At 41.9% G+C, this 24,406-nt stretch overlaps 4 protein-coding genes across 4 annotated transcripts in view; 2 read left to right on the top strand and 2 right to left on the bottom strand.

The window, feature by feature from the left end:
* col26a1 (collagen, type XXVI, alpha 1) overlaps positions 1 to 10,636 on the bottom strand; it is a 35,599-nt gene extending 24,963 nt beyond the window's left edge. Inside the window, exons 1-3 of the mRNA XM_015009563.2 lie at positions 9,026 to 10,636; positions 8,782 to 8,904; positions 7,041 to 7,144 (exon numbers count right to left, since the gene is read on the bottom strand). Coding sequence (XP_014865049.2) covers positions 7,041 to 7,144; positions 8,782 to 8,904; positions 9,026 to 9,192 — 394 coding nt within the window. The 5' untranslated portion in view covers positions 9,193 to 10,636. The remainder of the gene's footprint in view (positions 1 to 7,040; positions 7,145 to 8,781; positions 8,905 to 9,025) is intronic.
* Positions 10,637 to 10,980: 344 nt separating this feature from the next.
* On the top strand, positions 10,981 to 14,228 carry srprb (SRP receptor subunit beta). The gene is made up of 7 exons (XM_015009562.2): positions 10,981 to 11,194; positions 11,449 to 11,543; positions 11,643 to 11,720; positions 12,060 to 12,142; positions 12,346 to 12,482; positions 12,593 to 12,647; positions 13,463 to 14,228. The coding sequence occupies exons 1-7, from the start codon at positions 11,077 to 11,079 to the stop codon at positions 13,671 to 13,673; spliced, it is 777 nt and encodes a 258-aa protein (XP_014865048.1). The 5' UTR covers positions 10,981 to 11,076; the 3' UTR covers positions 13,674 to 14,228.
* A 1,331-nt stretch (positions 14,229 to 15,559) lies between these two features.
* Positions 15,560 to 18,885, bottom strand: wdr53 (WD repeat domain 53). The gene is made up of 3 exons (XM_015009561.2): positions 18,793 to 18,885; positions 17,335 to 17,824; positions 15,560 to 16,428 (listed from the first exon to the last, which is right to left on the bottom strand). The coding sequence occupies exons 2-3, from the start codon at positions 17,821 to 17,823 to the stop codon at positions 15,778 to 15,780; spliced, it is 1,140 nt and encodes a 379-aa protein (XP_014865047.2). The 5' UTR covers position 17,824; positions 18,793 to 18,885; the 3' UTR covers positions 15,560 to 15,777.
* A 2,036-nt stretch (positions 18,886 to 20,921) lies between these two features.
* On the top strand, positions 20,922 to 23,655 carry neu4 (sialidase 4). The gene is made up of 3 exons (XM_015009560.2): positions 20,922 to 21,122; positions 21,369 to 21,624; positions 22,580 to 23,655. Exons 1-3 carry the CDS (start codon positions 20,922 to 20,924, stop codon positions 23,542 to 23,544), a joined length of 1,422 nt encoding a protein of 473 aa, XP_014865046.2. The 3' UTR covers positions 23,545 to 23,655.
* The last annotated feature ends 751 nt before the right edge of the window (positions 23,656 to 24,406 follow it).

Genomic DNA, 24,406 nt, shown 5'->3' with positions numbered 1-24,406 from the left:
GGGCCAGGGCTTTAACTAGGACACTTGGGCATCTTGACTCTGTTCTTTTAAATCATTCTGTTTAGCTTTGCTGCTTTGTTTGGCATTATTCCTCTCTTGTTACTCCACTTTCAGCTACGTTTTACGGTGGCCTCAAATCACATGTGACTAAGTTTGTTCACGCGATAAGTCATTAAAAAATTATCATTCAACTACTTCCTGTCGTCTTCTTCTTCGTGGCTTCCGCAGTGGCAGCATCGGTTGTTAATCGTGTGACACAAAATAAACTAATTTTGCTACAGACAAAACTTTATAACAAAAAACGCGTTTTTGTTTCCCCCCCCCACCCAATTGCTGCGTTTCCGTTAAGCAAATTTATTTTCGAAATGTCCTGCTGTCAGATAATTGAATGAATTTTAAATAAGTCTCCAAGAGCAACAACGGCGTCCACAGCTTTTTAAACTTAGCTTTGTTTCTATTTAGAAAATATGACAACATGGGACATGTCGTGTTTTATGTAAACTTTTCTCAGGTCGTTTTATAACTTTTTTTTTTTTTAACTGTCGACTTTTATTAACCCCTTTGCACAGCTAGCATGTGCAGAGGTGAGAGAAACAATCTCGGTTAAAACAGACTAAACTTCGTCTTCTCCATCGGGTTGTCGTTGTGTCTGAAGTGCGGCCAGAGCCCCCATCAAACTAAAACCAGAGATGACGTCACCTTCATCGGTTAAGGCTGTCCTGATAAAACCGCTGGCTCCATTACGGCAGACTTCAGCTGCTCGGAGCTGCATGGTCGGTGTTGCTTGAGAGACCCAAACATGAACGCAAAAGCACATTTACACAGCTCTGGTATTAGTCAGAGGAATCGTCTGACAGTCTGGGAAATACGCTCATGTGTTGTTTTTTTTGCCAAGCGTTACATAAGACGGATAACATGTTTCATATCTGCCTGTTAAACGGAAAAGAAGATTGATAGCTTAGCTTAGCACACAAGCTAAGTCACATTTCTTTCCAGACATTTGATCCAGTCCCTCACGAAAAGTACATGAAAACCCAACTGTATCACCACATCTCAGACATTACCCTTTGTTCTTTTTATGCTGGGGAAGCTGATCCAAAAATGTCCATCTGAATTAGTCAAAAATATGTGAATTGCTGGGATTAGCAGTTAATTTGTTTTCAGTCAGTGAAATCTCAATCTGCCGTGGGCCAGCATCCTGCTTAGTTTCAAGATAGGAGACATTGTCCAAGCGTTAACGCATGGTCGTGGAAAGTTACTGTGGCAAGAACAAATGAGACCTATAAGGGGCTCGGGGAAAAAATATGCTTTTCATGCTCATCAGGCTTTAAAATTTTACGATCGGTGGGACAGATTGTGTAAAACTAGATGAAATGTGAGAGCAATGTCAGCGCCCCGAGGAACAGTTGGCCAACAAAGACGTGTAATATAACATGAAACCCCAAAGCAACCTGATGTAACTTAGAAGGGTGGCTGCCAAAGTTTTTGACCTTCGACCCACAAAATTACCCCGTCAGAGACTTGTGACCCCAGCTGTCACTGCTTAAAGTGTGAAAACATTACTAATTAGCCCGTTAAAGGATAAAGGCTTCAAAACCAAACTAAACCGCTCTTATCACTTTTAAATATATTTATAGGTATAGGTTTTGGAAGGGCGATGTGCCCCTATTGCATAAGCGATACTGAAGAATGACTGATATCATTAACGATACAGGGAAGAAGCTTTTTATTTATCTAGCTTTGGTAGCAAAGTCATTAGCTAGCAGCTAGCTAACAGCACAACAACAGCAGCCTAAAGTCTGCATGATAAAAATATTGAATCGATAGATAAGAACAGTTTTTCCTCACCTGGCTGTCTCCTCCTGCTCAGTAGTTCTTCAGAGAAAAGCAGACGTAGAGGCCTGTCAGTGTCTGTTGTATTTCATTACCTCTCTGCTTAAACCGCTACTCTGTGCTGAAGCAGAAACGATACGTTCAACGTTTTCCGTCATCTGACAAGTAGCAAGTCTGCTCCACTTTATTCACCAAAAACGTTTTTTTTAATTCACCAAAAACTGTTCTGTAATCTGGAACGTTCGCTACGTTCAGCTCCAGTTAGCCGCCTTATCTCACTGTGCGAGAGGCAACTGCGTCATGCGTCACGGGCAAAAGGTCAAAGGTAACAAGGTGACCGGAGGGCTTATGTTTTTACAAAAAAAAAAAAAAAAATTTAGTACATGTTATTATGTGTCAGAAGACGGCTTAGAAAATAATACCAAAAAAAATAAATAAATAAGTAAAAGTTTGACCTAAAGGGCACTTGGGGGCAAGGAGCAAAAGGGGCAGGTGCTCAAGCACCCTCAGCCGCCCCCTCTGCACGTGCCTGATGCCGTCAACACATCAGTATCGCGTTACTCTAATCTGACCCTTGTTTCAGTAACAAGTATTCTAACATGTTACTATTTACAATCCAATAATCAGATTAAAGTTATGCAGTATAATGACTGTCATTCCAGGATGAACACTCACTTTAGCATTTGCCTCTCACAACTAGCAAGCTACATACTCTGGTAGCACAGACAGGCTACCAGATTCTGATATATTTTATTGGTCAAAAGACATTTGATTATTGGTCAAAATGCACTGATATAAATTGACTGGCAATTGAACTGGTTCTACCTCTTTCTTAAACCAAAGTAGAAAACAGCTCATAAAATAGGACTCGGCAGTTTTAAACTCAATACAGCAATTTGACCAACAAAAATAAAATCTAAACAAGTTTTGTTCTTCTTTAACAACTCTCTACATCAGTGCAACAGTTTGATCTACAAAATAAAAAAAATATATACTTTTCACGTCTAACAGATACCTTAGCTCCTCACTGTTAACTCAGTCTCACTTTCCAGCCCTGCATTCAGTAACTTACCAAAGAAGAGCCATGAAAAACACTGAGGCAAAAAGCCTAAATGTTTTTTTTTCCGTCATTTTCAGCTGCAAACATTTAACTAAAATATCTACGGATATGTGTTTCTGTCTCTGCAGCCTGATGTTGCTGCATGGATTCATGTATTTACAACAGACACTTCAGTAATGTACAGTGTCAGAATGTGAACTAAATATAAAAAGTATGTTTTTATCATATCACTAATTTATTTTTAAACCTCTCCTCAAGCACTTTTCTTATTGTCTCCTGTAATTAATATAATTTTTTAATATAATTAATATAATTTTTAATATGATTAATTAATATAATTGTTAATATCTTTACACTCTGAAACTCCACCTGGCTCTCTTAAGTCTTCCCTAACCTGCTCCTCTCATAATAAAATAGTTTAGCTTATTAAAAATTAAAAACAGTTAATACATATTTCAGTAAACTAAATGAAGATCTCACCAGAGCTTCTTCACCTTTCTTCAACATCATTCTAGCACTGCTGTTCTCCTAAATATCTAAAAAAAATAATATAATATAATATAATATAATATAATATAATATAATATAATATAATATAATATAATATATAAATACATGTTAAGTGGTCGAGTATGATCAGGTGTAGCTCACTTTAAATAATAAAAAGGCTAATTTCGCTGCTGTTTCAGTCTCATTCTAAATCATTGTGACTAGACTAGCTAACTTTTAAACAAAGTTAGCAGTAAAATTTTGGACATGTGACTATCCCAGAATTAAAACGGCTTAACCTAAAAGATTTAGTTCTATATATGAAAGTAAACTGACAACAAGATGTTATAAACGAGCGATATTTAAGGCAACATTCCTGACAGTTTACGGTCATTCTCCACCACCTTTGGGGGTGTTCCCCACTTTGATCTCGGGGCTTCCAGTCCATATTCTGCACAGATGTTTCTGTACACTATGCCCGCCACTTGGTTATGTTGTTCCATGTACGCTTTCCCTGCCAGCATCTTGCACCCTGCTGACAGTGCTGGACTGTCTCAGGGGCCTCCTTGCACAACCTACACCTTGGGTCTTGTCTGGTGTGGTAGATCTGAGCCTCTATTGCTCTGGTGTTTAGGGCCTGTTCCTGGGCGGCCAGGATGAGGGCCTCTGTGCTGTCCTTGAGTCCAGCTTTCTCCAGCCATTGGGAGGATTTCCTGATATCAGCCACTTCAGTTATTTGTCGGTGGTACATCCCATGTAGGGGCTTGTCCTCCCATGATGGTTCCTCCAGCACCTCATCCTCTGTTCCCCATTGTCTGAGACATTCGCTGAGCACATCGTCCGTTGAGGCTTTCTCCTTGATGTATTTATGGATCTGGGATGTTTCATCCTGGACAGTGGCTCTCACTAGTCCTCTGCCTCCTTCCTCATGGCTCATGTACAGTCTCAGGGTGCTGGATTTGGGGTGGAACCCTCCATGCATGGTTAGTAGCTTCCGAGTCTTAACATCCGTGGTCTTTATCTCCTTCGTTGGCCAGCTAATTATTCCTGCAGGGTATCTGATTACTGGTATTAAGGCGTAGCTGTTTATTGCACAGATCTTGTTTTTTCCATTGAGCTGGCTTCTCAGGACTTGCCTTATTCGTTGGAGGTATTTGGCTGTGGCTCCTTTCCTTGTGACCTCATTCAGGTTGCCATTTGCTTGTGATATTCCCAGGTACTTGTAACTGTCCTCTATGTCTGCTATTGTTCCTTCTGGAAGTGAGACCCCCTCAGTGTGGATGACCTTCCCTCTCTTTGTAACCATCCGACCACACTTCTCTAGTCCGAATGACTAATTAATATACTCTGAGCTCAAAGCAAGATGCCCAAACTATTTTTTTTAAATACCAGAGAATTAAATTAATTTCACATAATTATCGCGGTAGAAGCCATTTGTTTGAATACTTAATGAAACATATTTACCGTGTTTGATGTTTGTTGTGAATGACGTATAGTCACAAAGAACGAGGTAACTGGTCCAAGTTTGTCGTTTATTGAACATTCAGAAACTACAGCGGCTGTAAAGCGCCACAGCAAAGGTAAACAAAGGTAAAACAACTCGAACAGGTGATCAACTCAAAACCACTTGCGCCCTTTTATTCTCGCTCTTTGTCATTTAACCACACCCATTGCCATGGCAACCGCCACGAGCCGAGCAGGGACAAAAACGTTAAAAACATAACATTCAGTCCGTTACGACATTAAGTTTTCAGGATATGAAATGGGAAAAAAGCTTTTTATTAACTGATTAAGTCGTGTTTTAGATTGTTCTTGAAAAACTAATCACTCACCGCTGCACAGTGAACCCACTGATTCTTTACAGCAGACAGCCGTTCCCCTCTCTTGCAGGTACTGCGTACCCCCACTAAATCTTTTAGGGGTATGCAGTACCCGACCGTACCCGCCTACTTTCACCCCTGATTAAGACCCACAACTGAATTTTTTCTCACCAGCACTCATCTACTTCTGGATGTATTGCAAAACCTTTGCTAATGAGCCCATTCAAAGTCTTGATATTCATAGCATTTTATCCACGTTTGCTGCCGCTTTCATTTCTGTTCCTCTTACGGCACAAACATGCTCTAAGTGTCCACAAACGAGCTTTCGGAGCCAGAGCTCAAACATCTGAGCACCAACAAGTCTCGTTATGTTCACATATGTCACAAAGAGTTGCTGAGGAGGTGTTTGGTTCGCTAACGTCATTCGGGCAACTGTGCAGCTTGCAGCAGCTGCTTGCTGTGGAACAGAAACACTTGACTCTTCTCTTCAGCTCAGTGTTATGTCTGCACTAAGTTTTCCCTCCGCCGCGTCCTCCTTTCCTGTGGTCTCACCCTGACATTTTGACCTCTGCCAGCTCTGCCTCCACCCCTCAGTGTGACATCAGCTACGATCTTTAACTCCTCCAACCACATCTCTCCATATGGAGACAATTACCGCGCCGCGTCGCAGCCGTCGGAGACTGCAAACACATTTCAGCTAAAGTTAAATAAACAGCTGATTACTTCTTCACACTCTTGCGCTGCTTTGGTCTCGAGGGAACCATAATCTATGGTGTTACACACACCTACATTCAGAATATCATCCAGGGGTGAGAAATAATGGTTTGTAATAATCTCTGTTTATCTCATACGTCTCAAAGTGTGTTTCTGCGGTCAAATGTTCACATCCAAAGGCAGCAGTGAATAATCCCCTGAAACAGAACAAGGTGTGGTAATTATGAGCAATATAGGCGAGAGCTGCTTTTTGAGCTAACTGTTAATGTTGGCCGAAGAGATTCGTGGTTTTCAATGAAAACTGAATTTACAGCACAGCCCCACCAAGCTGATGTCTTTACCCAGCAATTTTAAGAGAAATTGTTCATATAAGCGTGCATTTTAAATTACTCCAACCGACGTAAACGTTTTTTCCTTCTTTCTTTTTACAAGCATCTGTGATATTTAAAACATATTATATGAATCTCCTGCCACAAGCTCTGGCTCTTTTTCCCCCCGGTACTGACCACTGCGGCTCGACCGGCCCTGGGTCTTTTTCTCGAGCCCAACGTCTGCGGTCTGTGGCGACCATGACCAGAGTGCTCCACCGCAAGAAGCCCTGCGCTTTACAAGCCGCCCGGCCGAGCTTTTCTCATTCATCCCTATAGCTGTAGGGACCGTGGTGATATTTAAGAAGCAGGCAGAAACTGACTCATCGCTGTAAAAGGGCTAAAATGTGTTTATGTGCACACATAACGAGAGCGAGGCACCGAAAAGAGAAACACTGTGGTTCTAACTTGCAGAGGACAGGAGTCCTTTAAACTGCAAGGGTTTTTTCTGGGAGGGGGGGGGGGGGGGGTTTAGCGGTGCCTCTTCCTGAAAGTAATCAAACGCAGACTCTCTCTCTTAATTCAAGCCCACTTTTAAGAGGCCGACTGGTTCAGAGTACAGTGGGGTGATTAGCGAGCTAACCAGATACATACCACCTCACATAAAAAGGGCACTGATGTGGGTAGAGATGCCTGGTGCTGCTAAAAACACACAGATGTGTCCAGACTAAACATGTGGTCCTTGAGAAAACTTGTCTCTGATAACTCTGTTCCCAAAGACTGACTTTTAAAAAGAAAAAAAACAACAAAACTCACCTTCGCGACACTCCAGCCCCACAAATCCAGGGCAGCACCTCCACTCCAGAGCCGTGATTTGCTTGTAAGTGATCTTAAACGACGGCTTGATAACGGTTCTGTAGCTGCGCAGAACGAAACGGAAACGTTATCGAAGCAGAAAATGTGCCAATCTGATTTGTTTTTTGGCATAAATGATTAGAGGGACAAAAATTAGGTCTGGATGAAAGGAAAACAACAAGCAAAGATTCAGACTAATTGAGGTTGACACTTTGAGCAGAGATCCAGTGAACTTTAACCAGAGGAACCCGTGGAGAACATTTCCTAAAGGTTAAAGGTTCTACATTGACCTCCTGGAAACTATGAGGGAAATTTCTGGAGATTAAAACTGTAACCTTTAGAGAACCTTCAGGGAATGTTTCCTAAAAATCTCCAAAGGTTGATTTCTGGGAACTATTAGGGAAGGGAATGTGCTCTAAATGTTCCCTGGAGTTTACCCACAACTTTCACAGTGTAACCTTCAGAAAGCGGTTGACCCGTTTTCTAGGACATGAGGGGAAACTTTCCTAAAGGTTCCCTGAATGGTACAACTTTTAGAAAACCTTCAGGGAACACTCACTGAGGTTCCACTATGTCTTAACCTTCAGGGAACCTTCTGGGAATGAACCCTAAAGGATCTCTTAAGGCTATTATTTTTAGAGAACCTTCCAGAAATGCTTCCCAAAAGTTTTCAGAAGGTTAATTTCAACATTGCTATCTAACGAGCAATGTTCTTTCAGAGGTTCCCTGTGTGTTAAATACATCTTTCACTTCCAGGAATATCCTAATAAAGTTCTCTGTTGGACATGGAGCCAGAGAACAGATCTTTCACAATGTAAACTTTGGAGAATATCCAGTTCTCTGAAGGTTATCTACAACTTTTAACACGAAAGCTTTAGAAAACCTGAAGTATTGTTCACAAAAGATTACCTGAGGACTGTCAGCTAATCTTTTAGCAATGCAACATTTAGAGTCTTTTGTGAACATTACCTGAGAGCTCTCTAAAGGATAGGTGCAACAATGACAATGTGCTGATTCGAGAACTTCAAGGATTGTTCTCCAGGTTTCTTAGAGCATATCTATCTTAAGGGATCGTTCCCTACATCTTTAGCGATGTAACGTTTAGAATACCTTCAGGGAACACTTAAATGTCCCATGGTGGACATCAACATCTTCTATAATGTAACATTCAGCAGATGTACCCTAAATGTAACAGCTTGGGAACATTCAGGGAACTTTCCTTAAAGGTTCTCTTGATGTTCATTTAAAAACCCGGCAGTACAGCCTTTTGTAAACAACCAAGAAATATTTTTAAAGGTTCCTTTTAACTTTAAAAAAAAAAAAAAAAAACATTTTACAGTTTTCACAGCTTCAAATTAGCTCCGCTGAACTTATTATTTTGTTCATCAGGTGTTGTTGAGAAGCTACTTAATACCTTTTGTGGATATATTTGTAAGCAAATTACAAATATAGCTTCAGCTTTTAAAAGAGAATTTGAGAATTTCCACCTTTCTTTTAATGAAAAACTGCAAGAGATATAAACATATTCTAGGGAAACAACAACCCCAGGCCGTTGTCACACTAAATACGCCCCTGCTTTGCGCAGGACTCCATGATTTTTTCCTTTTTTTTTAAATAGAAGAAATCCCGATCAAATTTCCGAACAGAAAATGTTGCTAAGATTGGTGGAATTGAGTGAGGGATGCATGTTGGAGGACTCTACCTGATGACTTTGCTGCACGGTCCAGGCCACCGGCAGCCCTGCATCACCCTCTGCACTGAGGTTTCAGTCCCATTGTGCACTTTGCAGGGCACTGTCTTGGTAGCAGTGTACTGACACCAGTTCCTAAAACGCAAAGAGAGATGCAATTCTTACTGATAACAGCTGACAGACAAGACACAATACGGCAAGGGAAAAGATGCTGCGATGCGCGTAAATTGCAGCCAGCCCTCCGGAATGGGCGCACCTAAGTGAGGACCCGGCTCCCGGCGGACCCGTACTGCTGCCCTGTTCGGAGTGGATGCGGTGCCGCTGCAGGGCGATCCCTGGAAAGCGATAAACAAACCCGGTTCCAAGTGAGGGATGCAACAAACCTATCCACACGCACAGCGCGTAGAGGTAACCCAGAGCCATCTTCTTTCTTTGAAATGATCCCTGACGGAGATATCCCACAGAAACAGATTGGTTTTTCAAGTAAATCCCGTCACAGCCTAGAAATGGAAACAGGAAACCCTACAGAGCTCCCGATGAAACCATCAGAAGGAGTTTGCCACCTCCTGCTCCCGATTAAAAAAAAGAAGAAAAAAAAAAGAAACAACGAGCGTGCCCCCCTTTAAGAGTACGGTATGAATGACACACAACCTCTTCCTATAGAATAACTGGGCTCTCTGACGTTTGACATGGTGCCGAGAGCCGAGGAGTCAAATATCCAGAGAGCGAATAAAAAAGCGCGCCGAAGCTGGAGACGTGCGTCAAAGCGCATCTGGTCTCTATTGAGAACCAAAAACTCCCAAGGCTGATGAGGAATAATTTAAAAAGAGTATCACATTTAGTATGACATTTGGCAGTGCGTTTGCGTTCATTATTATATTGATCGGCATGAATACAGACATTGCAAACGAAGTAACTGCCTATCTTGTTGATTTAAATATGCCCTCGATAGGGTGTTACAGACTGGATGAGATAATGCAAGTAGAGGAAAAAAATATATTTAAAAAATAAGAAAATTTGAGTGGAAAAATTAATTAAGAAAAAAAGTCAAACTTTCGAGAAAATCGATTTAAAAAAGTGGCCCAGTATCTTCTGCACTGTGCAATTAATTTTTGAGTGAAAAAAAATGCTTTTAGGAGTATTTCATGTCATTCGATCAAATACTGTAGGTTAGTTTATGGTGGAAATAAGCTACATTGATAAGTTAGTAAATATGTTCATGGCAAAATTAATGCAAAATTCATGCTAAAAAGTGTTTATTGGTTTGGAGTTTGAAGTTAGACCAGAGTGTTACATATGTGCTATAAACGATCTATGTCATATTATATTTGCAGAAACATGACCGAGTGAGAGCTCCTAGCAGCAGCACACTATCTTCGACGGTTTTTTTTTTTTTTTTTTTTTTTTTGGTAACCTTGTCAACAAGAATTTAGTCATTTAGGAGAAAGTAAACACACACCAAACATCAATACAACGACTCTCTAACAATCGTAATGTACGCCTTGTAGTTGGAAAAACTTTCATCTTTGTAAGTGTTTATGGCATTTGGAAGACACATGTGTCTTTTTCTTTGGTTGATAATAAAATGTAGACCCATGTAATCTTTGAGTGTAGCATTAATGTATGTATATTAGCTAGTAATGTAAGTTTTCTCCATGTTTTATTTGTTACTAAATCTTTTTGAGTGTAGCATTAAGATGAGTGTATTAGTTGTTTTCCATTTTATTGTATTTCAATTACAAAAATCCATTTATAAAATATATTTGATAAGAGAAATGCCCTTTACTAGTTGTCTCCTGGCCATCTACTAACACGTGAATCACCTGGTGTGAGTTCAGCACACAGTACTTTATCCGGTTTTAACATATGCTCTCCCTAGTACTAGTTTAATAAGTTTAGTTGAAAAAATTTATTTGGGAAATGTTTCCTCTACCTAAATTTCTTATTTTGTAATTATGTTATTTATTTGTTTTCATTTTAGCATCCATGTTGTGATTAGCTACTCATTACTTGAGTAACCTATTTATAAAAAATTTTTTCTCTCTCTCTCTTACTTGAGAGAGATGAAAAGGTAATTAAAAAAGTTACCTTTTTTAATTTTACAAAAGCAAAAATAACCCGATACAATTTTTGGCTACTCTACCCACTTCTGACCCTCTAATAATAGTCTCACTAGCAGCTCCGCGGCGCCCCCTGGTGGCCCTTCGCTCTCCCTACAGCCTCCAAAAGGAGACGTGTCCCATCTCAGATTAGCTTGAACGGGCTCGCCGATACACTGTAACGGACCTGGAGAAAACGGACGCGGAGATGACAAAGAACCCGTGGGAGCCTTACATCGAGTCCCTTCGGCAGCAGCTGGAGGAGCAGGACCCCGTGGTTCTGGTTGGAGTGATCGTGGCTCTGGCGGTGGTTGTCATCACCTGCGGTAGGAACTTGCAGCGCGCGTTAGCTTGTTAGCTTAGCAGGCTAGCTTTAGCATGTAGCTTAGCGAGTGAAAAACTGTCAGGCAAACATAAAGCTGTCTTCTCAGGAACAACTTGTACTCTATCTTCAGCATTTTAAACACGGTTTAAAACTGTAAGCTTATTGCTTAAACAAACACGAACAAGGAAGTCATTCAAACTGCTGCTTTTGCTCACTGACTACCAAACTCACAATTAATTTTCTAATTTATTTCAGTCTTCTTGAAGTACTTTTTAACCAGTAAAACAGTCCGGAGCGCCGTGCTGCTGGTGGGACTGTGTGACTCTGGGAAAACCCTTCTGTTTATCCGGGTGAGCCCTGGCCACGTTGCTCTCAACAGGACATCACGATAATAATGACTGCTGGAGGGTTCCTTTATTTTATACTGTGTTGTGTTTATGTCTCTCCAGCTGCTGTCAGGGAAGTTCAAGCGCACACAGACCTCCATCACAGACAGCAGCGCTCCATACAAAGCTAAAAACGACAGAGTAAGTCACAGACTGCTGCAACAATGCCTTGCATAAATGTTAATATCATTAAAGTTATGATTTTTTTTTTTTTACTGGATGTTATTTAGGGTATGAGAGTAAAAGGGGCAGGGCAAAAATGCACACCACACATTTGAGATTTTCATCTCTTAAAACATTTAGAAAACCACATATCCCCTCCGCCCTTAATTTATAGTTGTGTAGTACTCTGTGTTGGCCAACTTGGAGTTGGTGGTTATAAAAATCACCAGAAGTGGTGTGATTTGTTTTTTTCTTAATTCACTGCTTTGTTGTCTTTGTATGTTGACAGTGATCCACAGTTTTCCTCCTTCCTTTCAGAACTGCACCTGGACTCTGATAGACCTGCCAGGACATGACAGTCTGCGGTCTCAGTACCTGGAGAAGTTCAAGTCTGCAGCCAAGTGAGACCCTCCTGTGTGGCTCCGTCTTCACACTTTTCTCCTCATGTTGTTGGGATCATGAAAAATCAGTTAAACCTGTCCAAACCTTGACATTTAAAACGTTACAATTTCTAAAATATTTAAGTTTTTAAAACTGAATTCCCCTGCAATTTAAAATCCTGTTGTGAATCATCACTGGATTAACTCGCCTGTTGTCTTTCCAGAGCTATCGTGTTTGTGGTGGACAGCGCCATCTTCCAGAAGGAGGTGAGAGATGTGGCCGAGTTCCTCTACATGCTGTTGACGGACCCAGTGGTCTACAGAATCGCTCCAACTCTGCTGGTGGTATGCAACAAACAAGGTGACTCAACACTTTTTTTTTTCTTTTACCTACTCTTTGTGTGATATTTTATCCTACACCATCTATCTGCAACACAGTGACCTCATTAAATTATCTCTTCTTCTGCGTAGATGTTGCGATGGCAAAATCTGCTAAACTGATTCAGCAGCAGCTGGAGAAGGAACTGTAAGTGTCTATTTCAAAATAAAAACTTCCACCTTTAATGTTAACGGTCTCGCTGATGACGTCTTAACCCGCTTTTACAAATTCACAATGTCTGCATTGACGCCTGCTAGTATTCACCTTGCTTCATCCTAATGTCTGCATGTAAATAAGACATAACTAATGTAATGCCGTAAGTATTAGTTTGAATACATCAATCATTGAAACAGGCTTTTGCAAAAAAAAAAAAATCCAGTCTGGAAAACCTTTCACTGCAATCTGTCATTTCGCAGTGAAAGGAACTCCTTATGCTTCTGTTTACCAAGACCTTTTGGACAACTTCCTTTTTCCAACCCTGCGGTACCATTTTGAAGATACTTTCTCCTTGATCCAACTTGACTTTGCACCAGTTACTCAGATCAAAGTCCATAAAGACGCGGATGATCCAAGTTTGGCAATGAGGAACTACAGGCAGAGTCCTGGCCTCATGAATTACAGCAGGGACTTCTAATCAGGGCTTCTCGTCCAACGCCAGTGTCTGACCTCAAGAATGAAAGAACAGCAAAATATTACCGCAAACGCACCTAACCCTTGTGGAAAGCCTTCCCAGATGTTGCCACAGCTTCAAAGGGTGGGGCAGCTTTATATTAAACCCTATGGATTAGGATTGGGATGAAGGCAGATGAAGGAAGATACGTTTTGCAACGTGAAATGGGTCAACGTCCAGGTCTATCAGACCAAAGAATTGCTTGAATTCGACAACCTGTGAATGAACCGTAAACTTTCAACTCAAACTAAAGAGGCATTTTACTAATAAACACTGCTGTTCTTCCCCGCAGGAACACGCTGAGAGTGACCCGCTCTGCAGCTCTGAGCGCCCAGGACGGCTCTGTAGGCGGCAGCGTGTATCTGGGGAAAAAAGGCAAGGATTTCGAGTTCAGCCAGCTGCCCATGAAGGTGGAGTTCCTGGAGTGCAGCGCCCGCGGCAGCAAGGGCAAGGACGGGGACGGTGACATCGAGAGCCTGGAGAAGAGCCTGGCTAAGCTGTAAACGCCGCAGCTCGACTCACCGGACGCACTTCTGCCTCAACAGGCACAAACCTCAGACAGGGAGCGCCTGCCGTCCTCCTTGATAATCAGAGGAGGGGAGACGAGACGCTTCCCTGGCTCTGTGCAACCTCTGCCTCTTAACTCCACTTAAACATCCACGCACCACAAGAAAGATCTTTCAAACGTGGGAAATCATCCAGACTCACGAGTTTAACAGACATTTGGGTAATTGTGGACATTATGATTCCTCTGATCCGGCTTGTTCGGCGCAAAGTTTTGCTTCGCTTCTTTGTGAAATCTGCAAGAGCAGACTTTGCTGTTGTATGGCTGCCGTTATTAAAGAGAAAAGCTGTAAACTGCCTTGTGAAAAATGGACGGGTGTGCATTGCGTTTCTTGTTTAACTCGGGCTGTTTGCCCTGTTCCTTTCCTCGTCGTCCTTATTTTCAATCTGTCGTTTTGCAGAAGAAATTGCTCAGTTGTTTGAACGTTTAAAATGAATGTATGCGTTTACTGTTGTTTTGCCTTAGTAAAAAAGAAACTTTTGTTTGAATGAAACGTGTGAAAAAGATTCTGTGTGGTTTTGTAAATTGGTAAAAGGGTAAGTATTGAATGGTGTGATAGTTTATACAAGATTTAAATGTTGGAAGTGTTAAAACTTTTTATTGCATCATTATCTCACTGAAAATTGAGACAAATCCAGCTTGGAATCACTGATGCCATTTTGCACTTTAAATACTTTGTACTTCTTAAAGTTCAGAGAGCCTCAAACTACCAATTAGTGACATGGCTCTTCAAAATAGGAAAGACAAGAGCATGTTATTCAAGTAGTTTTGTTTGGAAATACCTATTATTGACAATTGGAGCAATTAAAGATTAAAATACTTTTTTGTTTTGACATCTACAGTCAGAGCAGTAATTGACAAAAAGCAGGACAAGAACCCACCTTTATTTTGAAGGCTGGTGATGGAGGTAGAAAATTGACCACAGCTTTTAGAGAACTGCAGCACTCAGATCATCCAGGGGTCATTTGGTCTCAAAATCCATCAGATATTGTCTTCGTGCCAACTTTATCTGGGAGAGATACAAGGAAACATTCTTTTCTTTCCTACCATCTCTAACGTAAACATGCAGTTTGCTAAACTTTAGCAGATGTGGTCAGATTACATTGAAATTGAATCTGAGCAGCAAACACAGCAGTTGGGTCAGGCCTGAAACAAAGGACCTCATATTCGCTCTTAAACATGGTGGAGGACCTGTGATGGTGTGACTGTTTCTCATTGTCAACATTGTTTAAAAGTCATGAAGTCAAATGACCTGAAAACAAAGAGAAAAGAGTCATCAGCAGCTCTAAAACCTAATTTTGTTGAAACAAAAAGGTTTCCTCCTTTCAAAATAAAGTTAAAGGTTAAATTTCTCTAACTCACTGAAACCCTCCTGCGGTCCTCAGAGATGTTGTCATCCCTGTGTGTGGTCCGCACCTTTATGAGGTTTTTCTTTTGTGTGTGGTTTCGGGTACTGATGGTCTGACGGGACAAGCCCCCTGCTTCTCCGCTGTTTGACCGTGACATCTTCTGAGCGTCGCGCTGAAACCACAGAAGGGTTAAAAAAAAGCCTTTTACAGCCTTCTCACCAGGGAGTGCAATAATGTGAAGAGGAATATATATATATATGTGTGTATTTATAAATAACTTAATAATTAACATAAAAACGTGCTGCTTTGAATCAAATATTATCTGGAACAGCTTTTTTTTTCCCTGCCTTCATTTTAACATCTGGTGTTATTTTTTTATTTCACTCTGTAAAAAGCAGCTGCAGACAACGTTTAATGTAAATTTCTCCAAGTCTGATGTGGTCGTTTTACAGTCAATAAAACCATTTTTAAGACGTTTATTTCAAGGAGTTTATTTCAAAGGAGCCCACACACATGCAAAAAGGCATAATCCATATTGAAGACATATATAAACGTTTGCATCTAGTTTTAATGACAGAAACCAAATGAAGAGCGACCCGAAAGTCAAATAAAATTTGGAGGAAAAAAAAAAGTATTCACCAAATAAAATGTTCATTTCTTCTTTCAACAGAAGAAAAAGTAGCATGGTTGGATCTAAAGCTGAGACAGAGGGTAGACGGTCAGATTGGTGCTCTGATCTGCAACTATCACGCTTGGTTCTCCTTTCAGCACAGCGGGGCACAGCCAGTTCACCTTGTCCCCGTGGCTGATGCTCAGTTTGGGTCCAGACGTCGTCTCCTCCTCCGTCGGCGTCTCCTGGTCCTTCGCAGCTGCTTCGTCCTCCTCGTCTGCCTTCTGCTTCGATTTCTCCTGCTCTCTTCTCCTCCTGCCGCTCTTACCTTTGCGGCGCTGAGGAGCCGTCGTTTGCGTTTTCCCCTCTGGATTCACCACCGGGTGCTTGCTGAGGTCCCAGAGGGCCACGAGGCCGTCGTTTCCCCCGGTGACCATCCAGTGAGGGTGGGAGAGGAAGCTGATGAAGTGGGCCTGGGAGGCTCCCTGACTGTGAGCCTTGATGGCTCCCTGCTGCTCCAGTTTGGAGCCGCCGCCAATCCGCATCAAGTGGACCCGGCCGTCCTCGGCGGCGCAGCCCAGAACGTTGCCGCAGCCCGACACTGAAACGCAGTGAGCCAGAGGGGGGTTGAAGAGCTGGCCTGGCCGCTGCTGCTGGTCGCCCGCTTCTTCTGCCGCGTCCTGCAGGTTGAGAGTCCACAGTGGGCGGGTCTTCTGCAGACCCCACAGAATCACCTGGAACAGCAAAGTAGACGGATATGAAGGGCTGACCAGCAGAGCGTTATCAAAGTATCTATTACTCCTGAACTTTTTATATTATGCCACATTGTGACAAACTTTTAGACCTACACTAGGTCTGGGCGATAAATCGACTTTACAGATTAATCAAATTCTCTGTTTTTGAAGATTTCACTTTTGGAAAGTGTGGAATTTTCTCGGGTTTCCACAGTGTGGGTTTTAACGAGCGTCTTTCACAGCTTCTATTTATTTTGACTTTGAATTCAGATCAAGTCACAGAAGGAATTATCAAAACAAAAGCCACTTTTTATGAAAATATATTTTCTATAATTTGTATAGAAAATATAAGGAAAAAAAGTGAGGGGGAGGGGAAAAGATTTGAAATCAAAAATCAAATTTGGTATAAACAAATCTGAAATGTTATTTTTAAGCAATACTGTCTAGCTGTAACCAACACAAAGTAGAGCTTTATTAATGAAGTGATGATGACATAAAATGATCATCATTTTACGTACACAATGTAAAATGATGACGTAAAATGAGAATTTTACATCATATTTTGCAGAGGCAAATCTGAAACCTATACATGTATTTAAACCCAGTGAATCTAATTGCCCTAGTAGTCACCTGATTGTATTAAATAAAGTCCACCTGTGTGTAATTAAATCTCAATAATAAATCCAGCTGTTCTCTGAAGCCTCAGAGGTTTGTTAGAGAAAGTCCCAGTTTTGAGAAAGTTGTTGGTAAAAAGTCTTGAACACCACATACTGTTTTCCTTCCGCCTTGCGATCATGTGCTCGATAAAACACATTAAATCAGGTGGTTGTAGCACAATAAAGTGTGAAAAGGTCAAGCGGTATAAATATTAAGTGACATTCACACTCTTAAATCTCGTCTGCTCACCTGCATGTCCAGTCCCACAGAGACGAGGTTATTGGGTCTGTGAGGTCGGAAAGCCACGGAGGAGCAGATGTTTGTGTGTCTGCGGAGACTCCGGCACACTTTCCCACCCGGAATCTCGAGTATCCTCACCACCCCAGAGTCGTCGGCCACGGCAACGTTCGAACCAGTCTCGTTCAGAGCTACGGCATTAATCTCCTCCTCCCCTGCACCTCGGAAATCCTCCACCGGGCCCTTCAGGCTCCGGGGGTCGAACACGCTCACCGCGTCTCCGTGCGACACGTACAGGTGGGCTGAGGCTGCGGGCGAGAACGCTGCGCTGGTGACGTCCTCCTGTCCGGGGAGAGCCAGACGCCCGACCACGGCGCCCTCTCGAGTCCACACCGTCACCTCTCCGCCCTCGGCACCAGAAGCGATCAGGCCCTCTGGGCCCGGAGACGCACCGACACAGAGGATGGAGGAGGAGTGGCCCTCAGACCACAGGCTGCCCATACTGACCAGATTCAGGAAGGTAAAAACATGAAAAATTTGTTTTAACATCACATGCTGCATTTAGACTAGGAAGGTCTGGTAACTAGATGACATATAAACATTAGTAAACATTTTAAATATATCGGGTAGTAATAAAATAGGCGTATGATGTCATTAAAATTGAAAGCTCAGTGCGGATAAAATAAATATTGGTTTCAAGATAGTTCAGCTCTGATTTCTGCTTTTCACATTTAAATGAGAGTAAAACCTAACCTGGGTGATATATTAAATTTTCTTTGCTTTTCTTTTGTAATTATTATTTTAATACTTCAACATGTAAAATAACTGAAAATGGGAATGCCGCTCTCATGTAGATCCTCCAATATAGTTCCAATAACTTGAATGCTCATTAAATATTCCTGTTTGTAGTAATAATTTGTAAGTATATTTTCACACACAAAAAATGTACAGGGATGCATTCTGATGAAATAAAATGCAACATAAATCAATGAAAAAAACACTATAAAGTAATTTATTTTGTCACTATAAAGAGCAAACAGAAGCAATTTATTTGCCATTTATAGGTTGTTACTTAATGGAACAGAATTTACTTTATTATTATTATTCCTATAACCTATTATAAGGTTATTTATTTTGTTACTGTATTGTTTATTGTTTTGTTTTTTTGTGGTCTGCAAACAAACTTTGCTTGATATTTGTTGAATTGTTACAATAAAAGCGCCGACATGTTTGACTGCGCACCATTGCTCCATACCGCACCACAGACGACTATGCCTTCAGGAGATTTCAAAACAAACTGTCTTAGCTATGTGGCTAACTGGTTAGCCTCGACGCTAATATGCTACTTTTTGCCCCAGTTGACTTCGTGACAGCGGTTAAAAACGTACGCACATAAAGTTTGAGGCTAGCAGTAGCTCACGCACGCAATGTGGCATTAGCTTGAGCTTCAGTATGTAAGAATTATACTACCTTGGCGACGAGAAGTCACAACTTTAACATGCTACCATGTGAAAGGGTAGAGTCGCTCATTGGTGACGTCACAGACAGCATCAAACCTGAATCCCTGAGTTTGGACTGCCAGGCGTTAACGCGGAAGTGCGAATACAACTAAATAATAGCATTTTAAACAATAAATACTCAACAACAGCCAATAAAAATAACCAAAAAAGAAGAAAAAGGAAATACTTAACAATATTTCACTCAACAAGGCTATTATGTTTTTCTTCATCTTTATTGACGTTTGGCCGGTGTTGTGCCTTTCCAAATATTGGAAGATTATTTCTTTTAGTGAGGCGAGAGAATGAAGGCATTCCAGTGATTAGTGATCTTCTGCAAGAGTCTGTGCTCTATTTAATACAGATAAATTGATCTGTACTTGTGTGGAAAAAGAACACAAATAAATCATATTTATTTAAAAAAACATCACTCATAAATAATGCCATCCTAAATAACAATAAATCTAAGGAAATGCATGAATAAACTTTTAAGCTTTGCCTAAAATGTTAACAAAGTGAGGTGAGCTTGGAAAATGTGTATTGCTGTGCAAAGGTTTGGAAGTAGTTCAAAATATTTGCATAGTTCAGCTACATAACACACACTGCTATAACAACATAGAAAGAAAAAGCGTGTTCATTTCCATAATTACTGCATCCAATAAAAAGGATGTAATGCAGGCAAACTGACATTATTGTTGAGCGTCACCCCTCCACCCCAACCTGGCCTTCTTCTCCACAATGGCTGCTCTCTCGCTGATTCATCCAAAGCTGTAGATCTGATGAGTGTTCACTTCTGGGTCAGTGAGCAGCATGCAATGCCGCCTCTCTGAACAGTGAACAGAGAGGAGCAAACATTGCTTTCAGACACAAACTAACTACACACAAACCCAACAACCATTCCCTCATGAGGCTGTGGAGCCCTCAGGTCTCTCAGACGGTCTGTGTACCTTCGCAGAGCTGTAGCAGTTCCCACACAGCACTAGGATTGTGAGTATCTCTGTTTTAAGATGTCATAGCAGAGCTGGGTTCTGTTTAGCGATACGATGATGGATCTGTGAATTAAGTTCTGGTGGGCTTTATCGGTATTTTTTATTGTCTCGCATCGGACACAAACCAGTTTTATAAGTCTGGCCTTTCTTTAAACCCTTGGACTTAAATGATAAAAATGCAGAACGAAGTGTATCCTTAAGATTTAGAGAGCGGTAGAGTAACGACAGGTGAGTTCCTGTGTCCTGGATGATGACAATAGGGTTTCCACCTAAATGTTTTAATTGTACAGAGCTTTGAATCAGACATATATTTTAATTTTTAATGTTTGTTTTTAGATATCCACATTAATATTCCCAAACATTTTGCACTAGTGCACAAAATGTAGCCTTAGAAGATGTTAAGTTCAAATGAATTAATATGCATTTGTGTCTGTTTTTGTTCACTGAGTTGTGACTTTTGTTCTCTCTCACAGGCCTTGAAATAAAAAATATTTATTGCAGAGACAGAGTATGTGAGTCAGCTAAGATGTTGGATTGGACCAGTCAAAGTCCATAAATGAATCCAGTTCAGATTTTTCCTGAGCTAAATTTAATCTGAGGTTTAGCTACTTTACAAGAGAGAAGAAGAAATGAATTGTTAAAAATGTTGACTATAGGGGAATGAGTACAAATGTGCTTTTAATCATTCACCCTTTATGTATGTATGGTTGCAATGTGAAAAAATCTTTAGAGTGTTAATGTTTTTGAAAAACACTTCAAAAATAATAAAAAAAATTTATTGTTATTAGAGAAAACACGCAGTAAAATACATGGACAGTAACGAAATTGGGTGAAATGTAGAACTAGGTGGCATTTAATGGCTACTGGATTTAAACTATTCTTCAGTCAGTTTGTCTTTGCTTTAATGCTCCTGCATGTGGAGCCAGATGGCAGCAGTTGTGACAAGTCTTTAAAATGATCAAAGTACTGTGACTTTACACTCCGTATGCATGAATCCACACGTCTTTTGCTTAGTTTTTATCCATAGATATGTAATTCAGTGATTGTCACTGAAATTGGCCTTTTACACTCTGCAGATTCCTGATCAATCGGAGAAGTTCACCTAAAAGCGAGCATGAGATCACCGTACTTCCCGGCGAGGTCGGTGCTCTTCCACAAAGAGCCCAACGGAGTGACGTACAGAGTCCCGGCTCTGCTGTACCTGAGCCGCTTCAGGTCATTTCTGGCTTTCTGTGAGGAGAGGCTGACCCCGTCGGACTCTCAGGCTCACCTCCTCGTGATGAGGAAAGGCAGCTTCTACAGGAACTATGTGGAGGTCAGTGACCTGTGGTACTGACCTCCACATCATCAGTGCTAGTTGATAGAATGCCTCACAAGATCACTTTAAGAGTTATGGAGTTAGTGTTATGAATTTAAATCACTTTCTTAGTGTACTCCAAGCTGAAAAAACAAAAAGCTGGAGGATCCACATGACATTCTGAAGCAAATATATTGTGTAAAGTTATATAATTATGCTAATTTTCTCTGTGTTCCTCCTTCCCTTTCTGTCATTTTGCTGCAGTGGAAGGACATGTGTGTTCTGGGCACGGCCTTCCTGCCCGGTCACAGGTCCATGAACCCCTGTCCGGTGTACGACGAGTTCACCGGCATCCTCTTCCTGTTCTTCATCGCCGTCCTTGGCCACACCTCGGAGTCCTACCAGCTGGTCACCGGGGACAACGTGACCAGACTCTGCTACATCTCCAGCGCTGACGGAGGAGACACCTGGAGCCCAGCCACAGACCTCACCGATACCGTCATAGGAGGCACTATCAAAGGTAACGGAACAGCCACCTAAAAGCAGACCTTAACCAGTGGTGGTTGTTGATATGGGCGATTGCCCAGGGTGGCACTAGGTGGTGCTAGAGCACCTTCCCTTTTTCCTTTGGATAAAAAAAGTGTCTGAAGACCTAGCAGAGATTGTATCATGTTTTATATTATATCATCTTTGGACCTAAAGAAGCACGACCTAAAATCAACACACAGCTTCAGATATTACAGCTAGAAACCAGAGATACCCTGAGGAACGTCTCGAGGATTAAAGGATCAATGTACCAGCAAGATTTAGAGAAACTCATCCATGCCTTTATCTTTAGTCGCATTGATTACTGCAATAGTGTCTTTACAGGTGTGCCAAAAAAAATCAATCAGGTTCAGAACGCTGCCGCTCGAATTCTCACTAAAACCAGGAAGTTAGAGCACATCACTCCAGTTTTAAAGTCCCTACACTGGCTCCCTTTAGCTCAGAGAATAGACTTTAAAATACTGTTGCTAGTTTATAAATCACTGAATGGCTTAGCTGCTGCTGTTGTATCAACCTTCCAGACCTCTCAGGACTTCTGGTTCTGGTTCTGCTCTGCATCCCCTTAAGCAGAACCAAACTTGGAGAAGCAGCATTCAGCTTCTACGCTCCTCAAATCTGGGATCAAACTTCCACAAAACTGCCAAACATCTGAAACGTTGATGTTCTTTAAATGAGTGCCAGACCCCTCCTGTTCAGAGTTGCTCTTGAACCATTATAAATATAACATTGACCAACATATTTCATGTGTATGTCTGTGATTTGGATGATGGCACTGGACACAATGTAGTGTTTGGTTACTGGTTTCACAATTGGTGACTGTACAAAGTGTTTATGTTTTAATGTTTTCATGGCATAAAGCCCTTTGAACCGACTTAATGTTGCTGAAATAAACTTGATTGACTGACTGGCTGAACTTGATAACCCGACAGACTGGGCCACCTTCGCTCTGGGCCCGGGTCACGGCATCCAGCTGAAGTCGGGCCGCCTGCTCATCCCCGCCTACGCCTACCACATCGACTGCAGAGAGTGCTTCGGCCAGCTCTGCCTGACCACACCGCGCGCCTTCTGCTTCCACAGCGACACCCACGGGAGGAGCTGGCGCTTCGGCGAGCCCATCCCGGCGCCGGAGAGCGTGGAGTGTCAGATGGTGTCCGTGGACGAAGAAGACGGCTCCAACGTGCTGTACTGTAACGCCCGCAGCCCTCTGGGCTACAGGGTGCAGGCCCTCAGCCTGGACGACGGAGCCGTGTTTCAGGAGGGCCAGCTGGTGCAGAGCCTGGTGGAGCCTAGAAACGGTTGCCATGGAAGCGTTGTTGGGTTTCCCGCTCCGTTACGTGCCTGTGAAGCCCACGGTGGTCGCACGTCCCCCTGCAGACACTGGACGTCCTTAACGGGCCACACTGATCGCTCCCACTCTGCTCCCCGACCAGACTTCCTGACCCCCACCTGGGTGGTGTACTCCCACCCAACGTGGACCACCGCGCGCAGAGATCTGGGTGTGTTCCTCAGCCTGTTCCCACGCGATCCGGACAGCTGGCGTGGGCCCTGGGTGATCTACGAGGGCCCCAGCGCGTACTCGGATCTGGCCTACCTGGAGCTGTCGCCGTCACCGGGAGAGCCGCCAGCCGTGGCCTTCGCCTGCTTGTTCGAGTGCGGCACCAAGACGGCCTACGATGAAATCTGCTTCAGCGTCTTCAGCCTCTACGAGCTGATCAACAACCTGCCCCGAGCCGCGGCGGGGCCGCGAACTGACCGGAGGGACAACAAAACCCAGCAGGCAGACTGTGAGGTGGCTGGAGAACAAGAGCCTCGAAATGCTCCGGTCGTCCATCAGATGGCTCATGTGAAGAGGAGGAGGAGGAGGAAACTGATGAAGATGTGCTCTGTTTCTTAAATATTTTTGAAAGAGAAACATTTTATTTGCTTTCTATTTGTGATTTTTTAAAAAAATCATAAATCCAAAGAAAAAAGTTGAATATTATTATTATTATTATTATTAAATAGGATTTCGGCAGCGTGTTGTTTTCATGGGACAAAGCAGCAAGTGACACGGGGGGCCGGAGTGGAAACTTGTGGTGACATTAGGGTTGAAAAATTACAGGAATTGTAAAAGTTTGAAATTTTGCATTAGAACTAATCACACTTTATAAGGAATTATTAGGAATTGATGGGAATAAACTCAAGAGTATTTAAAATACTGAAGTTAGGGATATCTTTACCAAACCAAGCAGATGTTTTGCACAAAGCACCTGCTTAGTGCAGAGGTCATTTGGCCACGCCCCCTACCTGCGTAATGGATTTCAAGCAGCAGGTTTCTAGAACAATGAAGTACTGAGGTCACATTTCTCAGGAGGAGTTTAGGAAAGATGCCATTTTAATGACAGATGCAGCTCTTTTAAATAAAACTTTTTTAAAAAGTGTGAATTTTGTTCACTTTTTAAATGTTTGACATGATTACTTATTCAATTAAATAATTGGAACATGATTAATTAAATTGTGACGCTTCTTAACAGAGTACTGAACTTAAAGTTGCAAATAAACTCTCTAGGATAAACTTTCCTAAAGTTTATTTTGGAAAAACTAAACTTTATGTGTTTGTTCCAAAGCCGTTTGTCCAGTTTTGTCAAAAATGTTGCTTTAGGCAGTGAGGTTTAAAATATATATATACATTTTACATTCCCGTGTTAAAGCTTTTAAATTCTTGAAACTTAGACAAGTTAAATGTTCCCTTAATGATTTATATATAAAAAAATCAT

This window comes from Poecilia mexicana, unplaced genomic scaffold, assembly GCF_051168715.1.
Source record: "Poecilia mexicana isolate PSO_F unplaced genomic scaffold, ASM5116871v1 scaffold_13, whole genome shotgun sequence".
NCBI lineage: Eukaryota > Metazoa > Chordata > Actinopteri > Cyprinodontiformes > Poeciliidae > Poecilia > Poecilia mexicana.
Note: the sequence above shows the minus strand (reverse complement) of the source record. Positions and strands in the feature narration are given on the sequence as shown.

What these genes read in the sequence shown, in the direction of transcription:
- srprb (XM_015009562.2), top strand. Translation starts at nt 11,077, where the DNA reads ATGACAAAGAACCCGTGGGAGCCTTACATCGAGTCCCTTCGGCAGCAG. An exon ending in AAACCCTTCTGTTTATCCGG is followed by an intron (nt 11,544 to 11,642) that starts GTGAGCCCTGGC and finishes ATGTCTCTCCAG; the next exon opens with CTGCTGTCAGGGAAGTTCAA. An exon ending in ACAAAGCTAAAAACGACAGA is followed by an intron (nt 11,721 to 12,059) that starts GTAAGTCACAGA and finishes CCTTCCTTTCAG; the next exon opens with AACTGCACCTGGACTCTGAT.
- wdr53 (XM_015009561.2), bottom strand. Translation starts at nt 17,823, where the DNA reads ATGGGCAGCCTGTGGTCTGAGGGCCACTCCTCCTCCATCCTCTGTGTC. An exon ending in CTGTGGGACTGGACATGCAG is followed by an intron (nt 16,429 to 17,334) that starts GTGAGCAGACGA and finishes TTGCTGTTCCAG; the next exon opens with GTGATTCTGTGGGGTCTGCA.
- neu4 (XM_015009560.2), top strand. Translation starts at nt 20,922, where the DNA reads ATGAGATCACCGTACTTCCCGGCGAGGTCGGTGCTCTTCCACAAAGAG. An exon ending in TCTACAGGAACTATGTGGAG is followed by an intron (nt 21,123 to 21,368) that starts GTCAGTGACCTG and finishes ATTTTGCTGCAG; the next exon opens with TGGAAGGACATGTGTGTTCT. An exon ending in CATAGGAGGCACTATCAAAG is followed by an intron (nt 21,625 to 22,579) that starts GTAACGGAACAG and finishes ATAACCCGACAG; the next exon opens with ACTGGGCCACCTTCGCTCTG.